The sequence below is a fragment of the Rhea americana genome, unplaced genomic scaffold, assembly GCF_003343005.1.
Source record: "Rhea americana isolate MKP2758 unplaced genomic scaffold, rheAme1 scaffold_112, whole genome shotgun sequence".
NCBI classification, from domain to species: Eukaryota; Metazoa; Chordata; class Aves; order Rheiformes; family Rheidae; genus Rhea; species Rhea americana.
The window spans coordinates 3,011,456-3,027,322 of record NW_028185173.1 but is presented as its reverse complement, the minus strand read 5'-3'; the positions used below and the strand labels follow the sequence as shown (position 1 = coordinate 3,027,322).

The 15,867-nt window shown below is 38.2% G+C and overlaps 2 protein-coding genes across 2 annotated transcripts in view; one reads left to right on the top strand and one right to left on the bottom strand.

The window, feature by feature from the left end:
• Nucleotides 1-6: 6 nt before the first annotated feature.
• Nucleotides 7-7,307, top strand: LOC146600891 (uncharacterized; the record flags this gene model as incomplete). Its single annotated transcript, XM_085316119.1, has 5 exons — nucleotides 7-85; nucleotides 1,896-1,991; nucleotides 4,683-4,787; nucleotides 5,623-5,718; nucleotides 6,866-7,307. Coding segments are annotated over 5 exons (486 nt in total), but the record flags the coding sequence as incomplete, so codon positions are not given.
• A 2,670-nt stretch (nucleotides 7,308-9,977) lies between these two features.
• The window catches only part of VWDE (von Willebrand factor D and EGF domains), a gene marked incomplete at its 5' end in the record, with an annotated part of 35,090 nt that continues 29,200 nt past the window's right edge, over nucleotides 9,978-15,867 (bottom strand). Inside the window, 5 exons of the mRNA XM_085316461.1 lie at nucleotides 9,978-13,016; nucleotides 13,595-13,698; nucleotides 14,279-14,374; nucleotides 15,437-15,532; nucleotides 15,632-15,727. Coding sequence (XP_085172587.1) covers nucleotides 12,996-13,016; nucleotides 13,595-13,698; nucleotides 14,279-14,374; nucleotides 15,437-15,532; nucleotides 15,632-15,727 — 413 coding nt within the window. The remainder of the gene's footprint in view (nucleotides 13,017-13,594; nucleotides 13,699-14,278; nucleotides 14,375-15,436; nucleotides 15,533-15,631; nucleotides 15,728-15,867) is intronic.

Here is a 15,867-nt window from a genome sequence, read left to right as displayed (position 1 = left end):
CCCCGCTGCCAGCACGGCGGCCTCTGCGTCGGCAACGGCACCTGCCTCTGCTCCAAGGGCTACGAGGGCGAGCGCTGCCAGCACGGTAACGGCTGCGGCCGGCGGGGCGCGGCGCGGCGGCGCCTCGCGGGGCGGGCGGCGCCGGGGACCTTCCAGAAAGGTCCGCGGGGCTGGGCGAGAGTAGGGCCGTTCGGGCCGCTTGGGAGGCTGCGAGGGGAAGCGGGAGATCTGTAGTTTAAAGAAGGCGAAGCGAACTTTGCTACGGTCACAGGCAGTTTGGGGGAAGAAAAAAGATACTGTATTTGCCCTGATTATAAGTAGATAATCTTCCAGCTTGTTTAAATTTGTGGCCGGAAGCTGAATGGATCTAATAATACGGTCAGGAGAGCTTTGGACTAACCTGAGGTCTGTGATAGAAAGAGCTTGGCCTGTGTTGTCACCACTTCTTGGATTGCAAAACATGGATATACTTGAGGGAAAGAGTTGGAGGAGGCTTTTTTTTTCTTCCCCCTATAACTAATTCTGTCTAATTGAGTGGGTTGCTTAGAAAAGAGTTTTTYGTGCCTTGTCCTGTTGCTCGAGATGGGATCCTGCTGGCAGTCCCTCTGGGTGCAGGTGCATTGCAAAATACCTCAGGGAGTTCTGGCATAAGCTGTGTCAGAGCGAGGTGAATCCTGGCACGCTGTGCTGTGAAGTTGCGGACCAGATTCCCCCTGCTCGCTGGAGGCRCAGTCTTGCTTGCTCTTAAAAGTTGGGGAGGAGTTGCAGGTATTTTGGCAAAGGGTAAAATGGGCAGAAGCAAAGAAAGTGCCGCCTGTAGGCTTTGGGTTTCAGGACACCGTTCTTCCGTTACYTCTTTCTTTCCTGTCCCTCCCACAGGAGTCCCTGTATTTTAAAAGATGTTTGCCTTATAAAAAGTCTTCAGCTGTCTCCTGCAAATCTGTGTTTTGCATAGGAAACTAACCAAATGGCAATAATTGGACTGAGCAGTTGAGAAAAGTGGATGCTATGTATTATTATTAAAAAAAAAAAAAAGGCTATACCAGCATTAGGATCCCTGTACTGCATAATGCACACAGCTAACCTTTGGGGATCTCATGGCTATTCTCTAACTTTCTTTTGCTGCAGTGCTTCCCATTCGCTATTCTTTCTTCGTGCAAGTGTTGTCAAATTTAACTGTTAGGTTCTAGGTTCAAGCTGGTGCTGCTCTCATTCCATACAGAGTATCAGTAATCTTGTACCACTGCCATATTGGTAAGTGGTAATCAATGAAGAACATAGATGTTTTTGTCCTCACAAGTAAGTATGGTTGTAATRAAAGTGACAATTATCTTAGATTATTTCTAAGCAAATAATGTATGCTTTAGAAGGGCCTCCTAAGAGGCCAGTTGAGCAAATACAAAGGATGGAGAAGAAAGAAGTGCTGATGTATTTTTAGAGAGCTTTAGAGAAGAGATGAGGAAATGAGGATGCATTTTATGTCTGAAGAGGGATGTAGGAATCCAATAAAGTTTGATAATACATCTTAAGAATCAGAAGTTGCCACTGAAGTCATAGATTTTCTTTTTTGTCTCTTCTTAGAACTGCTTTTCTCACCTGCATTTTACCATTTCTTGACTTAAATTATGAAAAATTCCTTTGGCAGCCCAGCTGTGTTCCTTCTTAATCTACCCTAGCTTCAATGTTTAAAATCTTAAAATGGTGGAGTGCTGCCTATGTAGGGAAACTCTTCCACCTGTTTGGAAATGTGGGATGGTAGGACAATCATCTTTTGGGAAGTGTGATGATAAACAGTATTCAGAGAGACTAAAATATCGTATCATGTGTAGTTAAGAAATAGTTTTGGTAAATTTCACCAATATTTATCCAAGCTTTGTTTGTTGTCTGTCTTGCAGCAAATTGTTATCCAAAATGCAAAAATGGTGGGGAGTGTCTCAGACCTGGAAAATGCAGATGTCCACCTGGCTATGGGGGTAGATACTGTCATAAAGGTGAGCAAAACCCAAACAAGTGATAAGTTAGAAAAAACAGCAAGTTTGAAAACAGACCATGTGTATTTGGGACTCCTCAAGATTATGATCTACTGCCTCTTGGAATAATGACTGTAATTCCTCTGTCMTCTGACCTTATGGTCAGAAGATACATGGCCTGGAGGATGTACATGCTTGCAGGGGATGGRGTGGAATATAGGAATTGAAGTTTGCTGTGAGCGTTTGAGAGAATACAGTCCACTAGAAAAGGCAATTATGTGTTACGTAAATTTTCTGTAGTTTAARTGCTGTTTAGTTGTATAGCTGTAGTATTTGTAAGAATGGTAATATTAAGGGCAAACTACATTGCAAATTACAGTGTGTGCTGATGAGGAGGATGAAGGTGGGTAGTAAAAAAAAGAATCTTTTATGTTTATGTGAAGCCTATTGTATATATGTATGGATTGGAAAAAATAATCCAAGAAAACCTTTAACACTGTTATGAACTGAACAGACTGTTATGAACTGAACAGAACTCTTGAGTTCTGGGATAAAAGACGAAGCAAAATTAAAATAGTTTGAGAGGAAAACCTGGATGAGAGTAAAGGAAAACAAAGCACTGTATTGCAAAAGAAATGTCTCAGCCTGATGCTTAAACTTTCTAGAAGTTCTTGAAAAGATATTGTAAGTTAGTGGGGTGGTCATCACCATGTTGAGACAAAGAATTTGTTAACACATTTAAAGGGCTTTAGCTATTGCTTAATCAGCATTCTTCCCAACTCTGGTCAGTGACTGGCTATCTACACCTCATAGGATTCTTAGTTTATACTTGATGTTTATTCTGTGACCATTTTCTTTATGGCACATTTTCTTTTCTTCCCTGTGTGAAATATCTGTAAGGGTTTAATTAGAATGTAGCCTAATGGGGACTTGCAGGAGGAACTTGGGTAGCGTCTGCAGTTCTCTAGAGTCTTGGGTGGGTTTTTTGTTTTGTTTTGTTCCGGTTTTTCTTAAAGCTATATCTGGTATTTTATGGAGAAGACATGACCTGAGTGTTACTAACCTGTTCAAGGTTGCAGAAGCTTAGACTATCCTGGGATGTTAGAATCATCCCTGGGATGTTAATTAGACTTTCATATAGTGTGAATTCAAATGCCAGTGATAATGCTTTGATATCAAAATTGTTAAGATTAAAGAAGAATGAGAAATGTAAGGAAGTGTCTTCTGAGATCTCCTGTATGACAGAGTACTGTTGTATAATTCATTTGGAAATAACTGTTTCAAGCAGACATTGACAGAATTGACAGTAATGAGGTAAAATGGAGCATGGTCAGCTTCATTTTGCAACATAAGAGTTTGTTTATCTCTTAAAAGCCAACTGAAGATACGGATTGGTGGGGTCCTGTATATAAGGGGGAACTTGACCTTCTCAGAAGAGTCTAAATCAGAAACGAGAGGCACCATTTGAACAGGAAATGCAGAATGAAGATTCAGTCTATGGTAATGCTGTAATCCAGACTCGAATTGGCACCTGAGCATGTGTGCTAGGTGTATTTGATACAATTCTATTCATGCAGGATTGTGTTTAACCTTCAGATGGGGTGCTGTGGCATGTGGAGCCTGGCAGTGTGAACTTTGTGTTGTACAGTGTKCTTTTAAATACATCAACTTAACGCTGTCATGTTCATATAAAGAAATACTTAAACTACTCTGAAGAAGTTGTGCCTCAGTGTTCATATTAGCTGTTGAGAGAAGTAAAATTGCCCAGATTTAGCAATACACTTTTTGTAGCTATCACAGAGTCAGCTCAGGTGTCTTGTGCATTGAGCTTTGTGCCATAAATCTGTTATGTGAAATCATGCTGGAAACTTTTGTTAGGGTGGAGATTTGGGCTTTGATCTCCCACGTATCAAGCCGACATCTTGATTGTCTATCATTATAATGAAGGCTAGTTGTTTCTCTTCCAGGAAGTGAATCTGTTATACGTCAACATTCATGCTTGTGAAAGGATACATTTGATTGTYTAGAACAGTGGTTATGTCATATTTCAAAGATGGTGCACGGCACATTCAGCGCCAATCACACGTCTGGCATAAATAATGCTTCCTTAATGCCACCTTCAGGGCTCTAAGGCATAGAACAATTCTAGAGTGAGGAGGCTGACTTAGACAGTTAGCCTTTGGAAAAGCATCACTTGGCTGGGTTCTAATCATAGGTTAACTTGCAAAAATAATAATCCCCTGCTCTTTTTCAGGTTAGGCATGTTTACTGTGAGGTAAGGAAGGAAAGATGTGAATCTTCAGCCGTATGTTAAGTATTTTAAACACCAGCTGTGATTTGGCAAAATTGATAAGAGTATGCATGTTAGCAGTTACTGTAGTGTGGCTTATGAGCAAATGGTTCACCTTGTGTTTGTTCTGTGTGTGTGTGCGTGCTGTAGCAATAACCATATTTGGTACTTACGAGCTGAATGCTCACCCAGCTCTTAAGCACGTGTTTAATTTTAGATGCGTTTTGAGTCAGTATTTAGAGACGTGGCTCTGTCATCTTCACACTCTCCTTATGGAACTGTGCCTTACTCTGAATAATTGAAATTACATTCTTTGCGGATGCAATAAAACAAGTAGTTGATGGTAGACAAGCTATTTAAAGATAATTATTTACAGTTCTGTGCTGTTCCTGAAATGTACTATGTATGTTGTTCTTTCATAGTAAGCTGTGAAGGAGGCTGTCAAAATGGTGGGGAGTGCATCTCTGTCAATGGAGTTGTGAAGTGCCTTTGTGCTTCTGGCTGGACAGGATCGAGATGCCAGGAAGGTAGGTGTCTAAATTCACGTGCTTTGTACCACAGGTAACTCAAATGCTGACCTTGCGTAGGCCTGAAAACAAATCCAGATGGTAGCCTCATGAGAGATTAATGGAAACAGAAATAAATAGCTGGAGTTATCTCATATTTTTCACTACATCCCAAAGAAAAAAAGTTATTACTCATGTGAGGTTTTTTTTTTTTGTTTTTTTTTTAAAAAAAAGGGGGAGGGGAGGGGAGGGGCAAAATACAAACCACTAAACAAAGCTAAGCCCTGTATTTCTTCCAGGAGAAGGTTTGAAGAAACTCTTCTCACAGTCTGTATTACCCATGTCTGTATTACTTTGTAAGGATGATAAAATGGAAATACACAGTGCATTGTATATGTAAATAATGAAAATGCATTGATTAAAAAATAAAACTGAAATAACAGAAGTATTTTAAAAGGATTAACAAGCTAATAACTATGGAAATTACTTTTTTTAATTCTGAAATTGTATTACTTTAGAAGTGGAGGACCTGCACTATTGGTAAATAAGCAGATTAAAAAGTATCAGAATACTTTGCATTAATGTACGTATCTGTTACAATTTAACCCAAAATTCTTAGCATACTTTTTAAATTTATATTTCATGATCCTGGAAATGCTTCTAGTATTATACCGGTTGAGTATTTTTTTTTTTTTTTTTCCCCTTGGGTCCAAGGTTGGGGGAGTGAGTGAGTGAGTGTTCTTCCATTTTCCATTTCCATTCCCATTTGTATCATCCTGCATATTTTGTTTTGTCATCAGGATTCTTTTATATCAGATTTCTAAATCCTCCTGGTTTATCTGTGCTTTCCTTCTAGCAATTTGTCCTCAAGGTTGTCGGAACAATGGAGCTTGTGTGGCTCCTGGGATTTGTAGCTGTCCAGCTGGATGGGTTGGTGGAGCATGTCATTTAGGTAAATGACTTCTGACATGTTTTTCTTGTATCACTTTCTGTACTTGTTCTAAATTACCAGCATAGTTTTCRAATCTTCAGGCCCTAACAAAGCTGCTAGGGTGGTATCTTAGAACAGTGCATGAGAGCTGCTTCTGCATACTGAGGGCCCTAGATATGTATGTAAATAGTTTGTCAATTTGATCAGAAAGATAGAACTTCAAATCACTGTTGCAGATCCAAGTTTTGTCTGTCACCAAATTCATTATAAGGTATCTTATGTGAGTCTGAAATATTTTCTGTAAACCAAGACCCCAGTGTAAAAAACTAAAAATGAGTGTTAGAAAAACTCTTATCACTACTGATGCTGGTTAGAGGCTTCATTAAATGTTACGGACACAAAAACAAACTCTGTTCCTGTGTTGAAGGTATTGTGGGAGAGTCAACTCCAGGTGCTCCTAAAAGACTAGCAGAAAGATGTCTGTAAGCAGGATTAGTACATTAAACATTCCTGTCAAACAGCTATTTGCATTTCCCAAGCAGTGATACACAAAGGCAGATGGAAATTTGTAAAAACTTTAATCCACTCAGGGCTGTTGCTTTCTCAGATTGCTGCCCTGAGTGTCCCGTAACAGCACTAACCCGATGCTATAGGCATTCTTGAGACTCGAAAAAGGAAGGGTGGTGTGTAGCTACGGGAGAGCTAAGGCTCTGCCTGCTCAGTGGCCTTCTGCCACTCTTCTTTTGGCAGAGTAGGGGACAGAAAAGCAATGCATAAGCAACAGCTAGTGAGTGTATAGTAATTGTTTCCCCATAGATGCCTAGATCCAAGAACTGCCTTGAAAAAGTTTCAACAGATATTTTTATTTTCCCTCACTACCATGGTGGCATCCATCTCAAAAATAGTCTGTCCCTTAAAGAATAACAGAAATGATAGTATTTTAAAAGGGGAATGGAGCACAAATAAGAGTAGACATACTGTCACTGTATTCTAGTGAAGGCCATGAGGCCATAAATTGAGAGGCATTGCTTCTCAATTCTTCCATTATCCTTTTATTTATACTGTCCCAGTGCTGTCACTGGGGAACAATTCTACTTGTACAGTGAGACAAGAAAAATGATCCTGTGTTGTGTGGAAGACATAGTATGTATCTGGTGTCTCATTTCAGCTGTGTGTAAACTACCTTGTCAACATGGAGGAAAATGCATAGCTCCAAATGTGTGCAGATGTCGATTGCTGTATTCTGGTCTACAGTGTACAAAGAAAAGGAAGGAATGAATAGCCTCAGCAAAGATAAGCTGCAATTTCTTCATGTAACTCTTGGTATAGAGATGATGTCCAGTGCGAGATGGGAGGGTGTTGTGGGGGGGGGAGGGAGCTGATTTCAGATATATTTGTTTTACGTAGATTAAATAAATGCTCTTTTGTGTGAAAGAAAATTACTCTAGATGGTAACAAAGATGTTGTGAGTATCCAAGTGCCTCCTGTGTGTATATAGTGTATTGCACAGGTTTTCTTTTGTTCTCATTTTTCTTCATAAGCAGAAATATTTTATGTTGTGGTTGATACAGCTGACGTTGAAGTAAAATTTGCTCTTTGAATAAAATACTTCATAATTGACATATATTCTTCTCTCTGTTGTTTCCTTTCCCTCTCCTGCCGTCGCCACTCTGGTTATAGTTATCTTCATGTATTAATGATGCTTTTAAAAACACACGGAAAAAAACACCCTTAATTCAAATCATCAGAAKTGGGTGTTAATTCAAGTGTTTTTTTTATCTTCAATAAGATTACATAGTTGCAAGAATAAACTCGCAGAGTTTGCAGYTTTCTGGAACATTAGCAAACTGCAAAGCTTCTTATCAAAAGATTCTGGTTATTGCTTTGTATATGCTTCCCCTTCCACCCTTTTTAATCAGATTTGGATCTTGATCAGTTTTGCTGTGTTGCCTTACAGCATACTTGTTCAGACAATTCCACTCTTACCTTCTAAAAGCTTAATCCATAGTGATATCTAAATGAGTCCTTATCTTGACAACTTTTACTATTGTAGGATCATCTCTCAACTTCCAATTTATTTATTTTTCTTACCCCTGTAAGATAGGGAAATGTGTTTAGCCCCCTTCTGGAGATGCAGATGGTTCATTCCTTTTCAAGGTTATGGCTTTGCAGTAGCAATATGATGGGAGGCTGCAGATTGGCAGCGAAGAAGAGCCTGTGTTTGTCACGACTCACCTCTGTGGAGGATGCCGAGGCTTGCCTTCTGGACATGGTCCAGGTAGGCCTCATTTGGATTTTGCAGCCTTCTGAATGGACTGCAGATCTGACCAAGGCTACTGTGTTCATTGGAGGCTACAACTTGAGGAAGGTTTTGTTAAAATACCCAAATTGAACCAGTCAACTTTCTAAATGTTGCCCAGTTCAGCAGGAAAATTTTAGCTCTGCCTTATTCTGATCTTTTGTATCTATGTATAAACTATGTTACCAGGACATGCAGCTTTCAGAGGTSGAGCATGGTTGATGTGGAGATGTTTTTCTAGGGATTAAATGCTATCAAGCATTGCACAAAAACAAATGAAATGGAGTATTATCATTTACTAGATTTCTCTGAAGGTGAGAAGCCAAGCATGCTAAGGGCAAAAGAAAGCTATACTGCATTGTACTAAATTATACTGTATTGTCTGTAGGATTCCTATTCTCTATTAATGAAGCAACTGTTGTGTAATTGAGAAACCTTCCTCTGCCCTTGCTTGGAAGGCTGTTGCATTTGGTTCAGATGAAACCTGTCATAGACATATCTTCTGTAGGCTTTGTTGCCAGGGATAGGAGAGAGTGTAAGGGGGGGTATATATTTTTTTTTGTTGTTGTTGCTTTTGCTATGGTACGTTAGATGTTTCAGATACTCTGGTGAAAAATGTGATTTTGATGTGAGAAGTGATCATTTAATGAATAGTTCTGGAATAGGCTTTAAGGTTATGAAATTCTGCGTCTGTATCTCAGCTCACTACAGAGATCAGGCTATAATTAAGAAATTCAGGAGTTACACTGAATATCTTAGATGAAATATTCGTTGTGGGGAAGTGAATGACAAAATTTGTTAATTGCATTGGACCCAAGATTTAAAAATAAATGAACAAAAGTAAGTAAATATAAAGAGGCRTAATATCTTAGAATTGTTCCTGAGAAGACTGAGTTTTCAAAGCCAAAAATGACACTAGTGGTGATYAGAAGCCTGAAACAGGTAACAGCATTGTTAGAAGTATGAGAACAGTAATAGTGAGTGAGACTGACCTGTAACTGGTTATGTCTGATCAGGCCACAGAAAATGCTGATTTACATAGTTCAGTGTTTAGAAACAGCAAGTAAGAAATTAAAGTGAAGTAAGCAGCAATTTGATGGAACACACAGATGTGATGTGAAGCAGGATTTTAGAAATAATGCTTGAATATAGCACCATCTATTGGCTGAAGGTTTTTTTAGTAAGAAAAATATTTAAAATCTCTACCATATTTTGAGCACATTTGAAAGTGAATTTTCTAGTAGTTTATTACAAGGTAGAATAGAACCAGAGTATACTATAAATGACAGTGCATGTCCCCAAATGATTCCAGTTCCAGGTATATCTATTAAGAGTTGTCAGTATTCATTTCCTATTGTTTGTTTCTTGAAGTAAGTGTGTTCTTTTACTTGTTCCTGCTCACTAGCAGACTGAACATGCTTAGTAGTTCCAGCATGTAACATTTGGAACTAGGTATGAAAAGGTAGTTAGGCATACAGCTCAAACTTTTTAAGATATGGCAAAAAAAAGATACAGAACAAAGTACTTCCCTTATTTATTAGAGCTAACAGTAACAACTTAAATGCTCTGATATTCACTAAAAATAACTGAAAAAATGCACTGGAAGTGCGATGATGGTGKTTTTGATATTTTGTCTTATTTGGAGTGCAGGGTGAGAAGTGTTTCTTCTTTTCAATCTGTTTACATGTGCATTTTACCATTTGTATTTTCTCTTCCACTGCTAGTMGCTGTAGCAAGAATGGAGTTAATTATTTATCTGCAAGACAACCGTTGCTGATTAAATCCTTTAATTTTTTCTAAACTGAGCTGTGACTGGTAATTGAGTAAAATAAACCAACAACAATGCCATATGATACCTTGTTACATAAGAAATAGAACAAACATGTTTGGTGATTAACAGTGCTTTCTAACATATATGTTTGGCTCTATACCTGTGTATTCTAATGTTAATGTTTTTATTGAGAATTAAACTTTGAATTTTCCCATTTGGGCCAAGTAATGGAATAGATAAATTCAATTTTCAAGTAGCTTAAGCTTTTATACTGTCTGACTTTAGGATCTGCACTGGTCCTTCTTCAGAGGTWTGCTTTTGCCAAATGGGACTAGTAATGGGAATACACACTTCCTGTTTTAAGCTATGAGAATATATTACTAACTTTTGTAAAATGAAAGAGCCTTTCATATGTGGTCCACTCATTTAAAATTCTTGCCTAATATGGGTACAAATGTAGTAAATGAATTTCTTGCTAATATTTGTARTATTTTCTGTGATGCAAGTCACCTCCTTTTTTTCAGCAAACATTCATTATACTTATTTTTAAGATCTTTTCAAGATCACAGGCAAAATCCAGTTTGTAACTGCATGGTGAATTACTGCTGGCCTGCAGAGCAATTTTAGTGCAACTAGATAAAGAATGTATGATGTACTGTATCTTCCAGATCCCAAATTTTAAAATTAAGGAAATTATGTAAGAAGATTTGGTGAAGATACCAGTATTTGTGTAAGCCTTGTTAATTTTAGCTCCTACTTGCTTRCTTCTTTTTCTCTAGCTACCAGTTTATAGCATTTGACCCCAAAAYCCATTGTTACTGATGGAAAGACCTTGACTTACACAGACCAGAAAAGATTTACTTCTACAGAAACACTTTCATGTTGCTGCAACCTGTCTATTGAGGTAAAAATCTTAGATCTTCCGTTTGGTACAAGTTATCCATCATTCCAATAGACTAGAACTGCAGCAGCTCCTGTAATATGCTCCCCTTGCTCTGCCTTTCAAAAGCCCCAAATTTTTTGGCCTAATTTCAAATTGCATTATGCAATTTTAGAACAGTTTTGTTAGCCTATGCACACACGCTCTCCATGTGCCTCTCCTGTCTGATGAAATATTTAAACTGAGCAATTTTACTGTGGTGTAGGAATGTGCTAATTATAATAAACATTCTATTTATTTCATGTGTATGATGGACATCCCAGTAACAAAATAGTTTCAAATAATCACATAATAACCAGGCAGTTCTGAAGTGTTTGTCTTTATGCATGTACTAGTAATTTTTCTGCTTCCTGTTGTGCTCARTGGAACACAGCACAACTTTTCACTGAGCACTTAAGTTTTAACTAGTGTAGCAAACTCCAGATATGTTTTTGTACAGCTTGCATTTTGAAAAGAACAGAAAAAAAACTGTTGCCTTTAGAAACACTGAAAAYAAGATATACTAAAAGTTATGATTAAAAAAAAATCTTTTATTCAGCCTGAAATCCTGGAAAGGCATACAGATTCACTCCGTGAGTGACTGGAGGGTYGCACAAACTCATTAGCCAAAATACTATTAACAATGTTCCTGCCAGCTATCACCTCTCTACTTAGTATAACATCCCTGTAACTAAATGCCACTTGGACTAGGATTAGTGCTAGMTGAGCTTGTGCAATATGGGTGTGTCTATGTTTCAGAAATGTTTTCAGGACCCTGTGATTACATATTTAAGGCATCATCATGAGGCATCAGTTTCAACAGCTAACCCCTGGTCATTGGCGGAGCGTGTCAGCTTTTGCTCATAGAGATCTTTGTGAGTTCAGTGGAGTAGATTTTAAATAATAGCAGAACACTACCCAGCAGATCTAGGATGCTGCTGGATTAAAAAAAAAACAACAACAACAAAAAAACCCCAAAAAACCCCAACCAACCAAAAAAAAAAAAAACCACTGAAACATTGGCTCACCTAAAATTGCAAGTGGGAAATTGAAAGTATTTTTGAAATGCACCTCTGAGATACTTAGAACTCATGCAGGTATGATTCTAAAATGATGCAGAGTCCTTAAAATGCCARCTTTGCAAAATGATGTATGAGGACTATCAAGGTGAAGCAAAATCTAGGCTGAGAGCCTGCATTTGGCAGCAGGCATCCCACAGTGACAGTAAATAACAAAATTAGCTGATGATGTATGTATGTGAATTGGGTATTGCTCAGAAAAAAMCCACAAACCTGTGAACTCAAATGTCTTAGCTAAAGGGAAGTATGCATCTATTAATGGAGGCCCAGTTGGTTGCTACAGGAACTGAACATGCATTTACAATGACTTAACCTAATTTGATCTAACACAGATAGCAGGATTCCCAGCAAATTTCCTCCTATTAACTCCTATTTCAAGATTCAGCATGGAACCTCTCTGGATAACCATTGTCAAATTTCWCAGACATTCGGGAACTAAATTTCATCATCTTTCCAAATGCCATTTCAAACTAGTGGGGTAGAAGAGAGATTCTTACAGACAGAGAAAACATTCAGTAGCTGGTTGCTCAGCTTTGTGAGTGTAAGCAATGGCAAAGCTGAGGTGTTAGAATCTGGCTACTGGCTACAAAGGCTTGCCATGGATAAACCATAATTAGTTTGCATCTGGTTGTGACTGTTAATGAGACATGTGGCCTTGCCTGTGTTGTTAGTACTCAAATGTTGTTATAAATCCCCACCTTCCTCCTCACTGCTAGCACTGCTAGCCAGTCATTATAGCACAGACTGATGCAAATRCAAGACAGAAGCAAGAATAGTTCTGCTTTTCCTTCTGTATGCAGCCAAAGATTGTCTATGTAGGCAATGCTTAAAAACAGAAGGTACCATTGACAAGTGATGATGTGCTGCCTACTTCTTTCCTAGAGCTACTCAGCAGCTATAACAGTCTTGCTCCCACAAAGTAAAGAGCATAGTGCAGTCGACTACATCAACATTTGTCAGATCTGTGAGCCCAGTGAAGAATCAGCAACAGCAGCTTTTGTGCATGAGGCAGCAAAAAAAATTAGAGAATATACATACGTAATGACTACAAGCTGTTGTATGGAAGCTCTTCAGAAATTCAGGTCTGTAATACAACTGTTTTTAAAAGAATGCTTCTGGATATCCATTTTGTTTAAATAAACTCTAACTGCCTTCAACTGTCTCTTGCCATTTTCAAGTGTCTCGTGAGTCCATGCAGCATTGTAATTTAATTGATATACTTGCTTTTCTTCAACCATGATGTCTTTGTACCTTGGAAGGAAAAATAAATAAAGAGAGACTTTAATGTCTCTGCCCATTTTTACCATAAAGTTTAAGAAGCAGTTTTAATGAATTCCAATGAAATTGATTCACTGTTGAGCAGAAAAGTAAGGTTATTCCCAGTGCTACTCCTGGAAATAAGAAATGTGGTACAAAACAGAGATGAACTGAGTGACAGTGTAGCTGAGCAGAGTTTGACCTGATGCAAGCTGAGAAAGTCAGCAGTGGGATACTCTGCCCAAAAATCAGGCCAGACTCTGGAAGACAGAATCATGGTTGTTACGAAGAGGTTAGTTACCAGTTGCTGCTGCAGCCACTGAAGGAAGAAGAAGCAGCTGTTTAATTTGCAACAAAAGAAATGATTAAATTTAGATATTAGAAACAATTTTGTTAATCAGCAGAGCTGATTAATTACTGGACTAGCTTCTAGGAATTTTATGAACTGGAGACTGGATAAAATTGGACAAAAATGTATTTGGTATATTAGGTACTGCTTCTTGGAACAACAGCAGATTGGATAAAGACTCGCAAAGTGCCTATCTATGACTGTTCCTTGAAACTACAATTACCTGAATTTTCTTCCCACAGAGGACTCCAGTATAACCAGGACGACACGAACATACATTAGGCAACACACACTTGCCTCCGAATAGACATTTCTGATTGCACACAGCTAAAAGAGAGACACAGATGTGGCTTTACTCATAAAAACAACTTGGTAAAGTAAAAGAAAAGTGGCTGATAGTGGTACAATCTGTATACATACTTTGGGAATTGAAAAGTGGGTAGATACTTTCACAAGGAAGTACTGTCAACGTAAGGGGAAATTCACAGTGATGCGGAGCCAGCAAGGCTCTTACACTTAMTTACCACCGCCCTCCCCCTTTACCTCCCATCCCCAAAGATACAGATTTACTAGGGGGATATGCTGAGGGCATAAATAAGAGGATGCAAGGAACACAAAGTGTTTTTCAAGRAATCCTGTTAGTCTATGTTATTGCAATGGCCTTTCAGGGCTGTTGCAGCAGTATACGCTATTAGAGCAAGCCACTAGGTACTGCCAAGGGTCCCAGACTACCTCCGTATTCTGGAGGGCTTCAGAAAGGGCACACAGGAATGTCAGCTCTTTATCCTATCCCCTTTGACACACATTTGGGTAAAAGATCTAGAACTCCCAGATGCCATGTATTTTTGAAACATCCTTAATTGTGTTGCAGCAAAAAAGTTTATTATAAAGTTCACATCAGTCTTACGTGTTTGACACAGGATTCCTTCCCACTGTGGAGGGCAATGACATGTACTTGGTCCAATACATTCACCACCATTCCTACATTCCTGAAGACAGATTGCTGCACAAATATCATCACAAAGTTTGGTTACATCTCATTACTTCTAATAATTAGTTATGTTACAACATGGCTTCTAGATGTTGAGGGCTTTCCATACAAGAGTCACATGTTCTTCACTGAAAACCTGTCTTAAGATCAACAGGATATTAAAGACAGGAAAAATACAAGACCTTTTTAGGTACATTCTTGCCTGCTTTCTAAACCATAATCTAAAGCACTATTATTACTTATTAGTTAATTAACTACTTGATGATGAAATCTCTCTTCCACAAGGTCCAAGAATATCTAAGCCTTGTCAATATGGGTAATATTTTTTTCAGTAAAACTTCTAGTAATTACAGAAAGTAATACAGAGAAAATGTTTTTTTTCCATCCATGCCATTAGAGAGCTCACTAGCCATATCAATATCTAAGCCTTGGGTAAGCTTTTATGAGAGACACTAACACTTTATCTTTTGTATTTCTACTATCCATCCTTATGATGATTTTCACCCATGCAGACTGTGCTTTGTCCACACTGCAATGTTTTATTTATGCACTATCACTAACTTCCTTGGCATATAATGTGGCCCGCAGCTGTGCTACCACCACGATCCTACTTCTAGCCTTTCCTGAAGAACTTAATGCCCTTCACATCTTTTATTCCAAACATTTTCCACCATGCTTCCACATTTCCTGGTGTTCTACCATAATTCTCCTTTTTTTTTCCTGGTATTTGGTTATAACATCCTATAGCACAAACTGAAATGCTTTCATTTTGTTACTCAGTTCTTTATTGTTGTAAGGACAGTGCCTCTTTCTTAGACCAGAATTAAGAAAAAAAAATATTACATACTATGTAAGAGTTTAAAAGATATTCGGTCTTATAATTCAGTCTGAGAGTTGCATGATATTAGTTCCGCATCCTTAGTTTTTTCTGCCAAGTTACAGAGGTGAAAAGATCATGATTTTTGAGTATTTGTATATTTAGAACTAGCTTCATATCATTTCTGTAGACCGAGTTGTCCTTTAGCCATAAATCATTTTAAGGTATAATTCTCCTTTTAACTATAACATACTTACGTGTGTTACACCTTTTTCCTCTCCATCCTGAAGGACAAGAGCAAATATTTGGCCCTACACACCTTCCTCCATTCATACATCTTGGTTCACAGACACCTTAAATCAAAAAGCATTTGCTATTTAATAAAATTAATTATTTACATAAATTTTAGTGGTTAACTTTTAGATCCTGGAAGGATATTAATGTTAGCTTACTTTTTTCACATCTTATGCCTGTGTACCCATCAGGACAAGTACAAACATTGTTTCTCATGCACTGACCACCATTCTTACAAGGCGGGCTGCAGACAGCTGAAAAATAACAAACATGAGAACAGCACTGTAGCTTGCATTTTGCTTCCCTTTTGACGTACACCTATAGGACACAAAACTGCAGTATTAGAATTCTGTTAGCAACAGATATTCAGCACAGTAACATCTGTCTAGTAAAT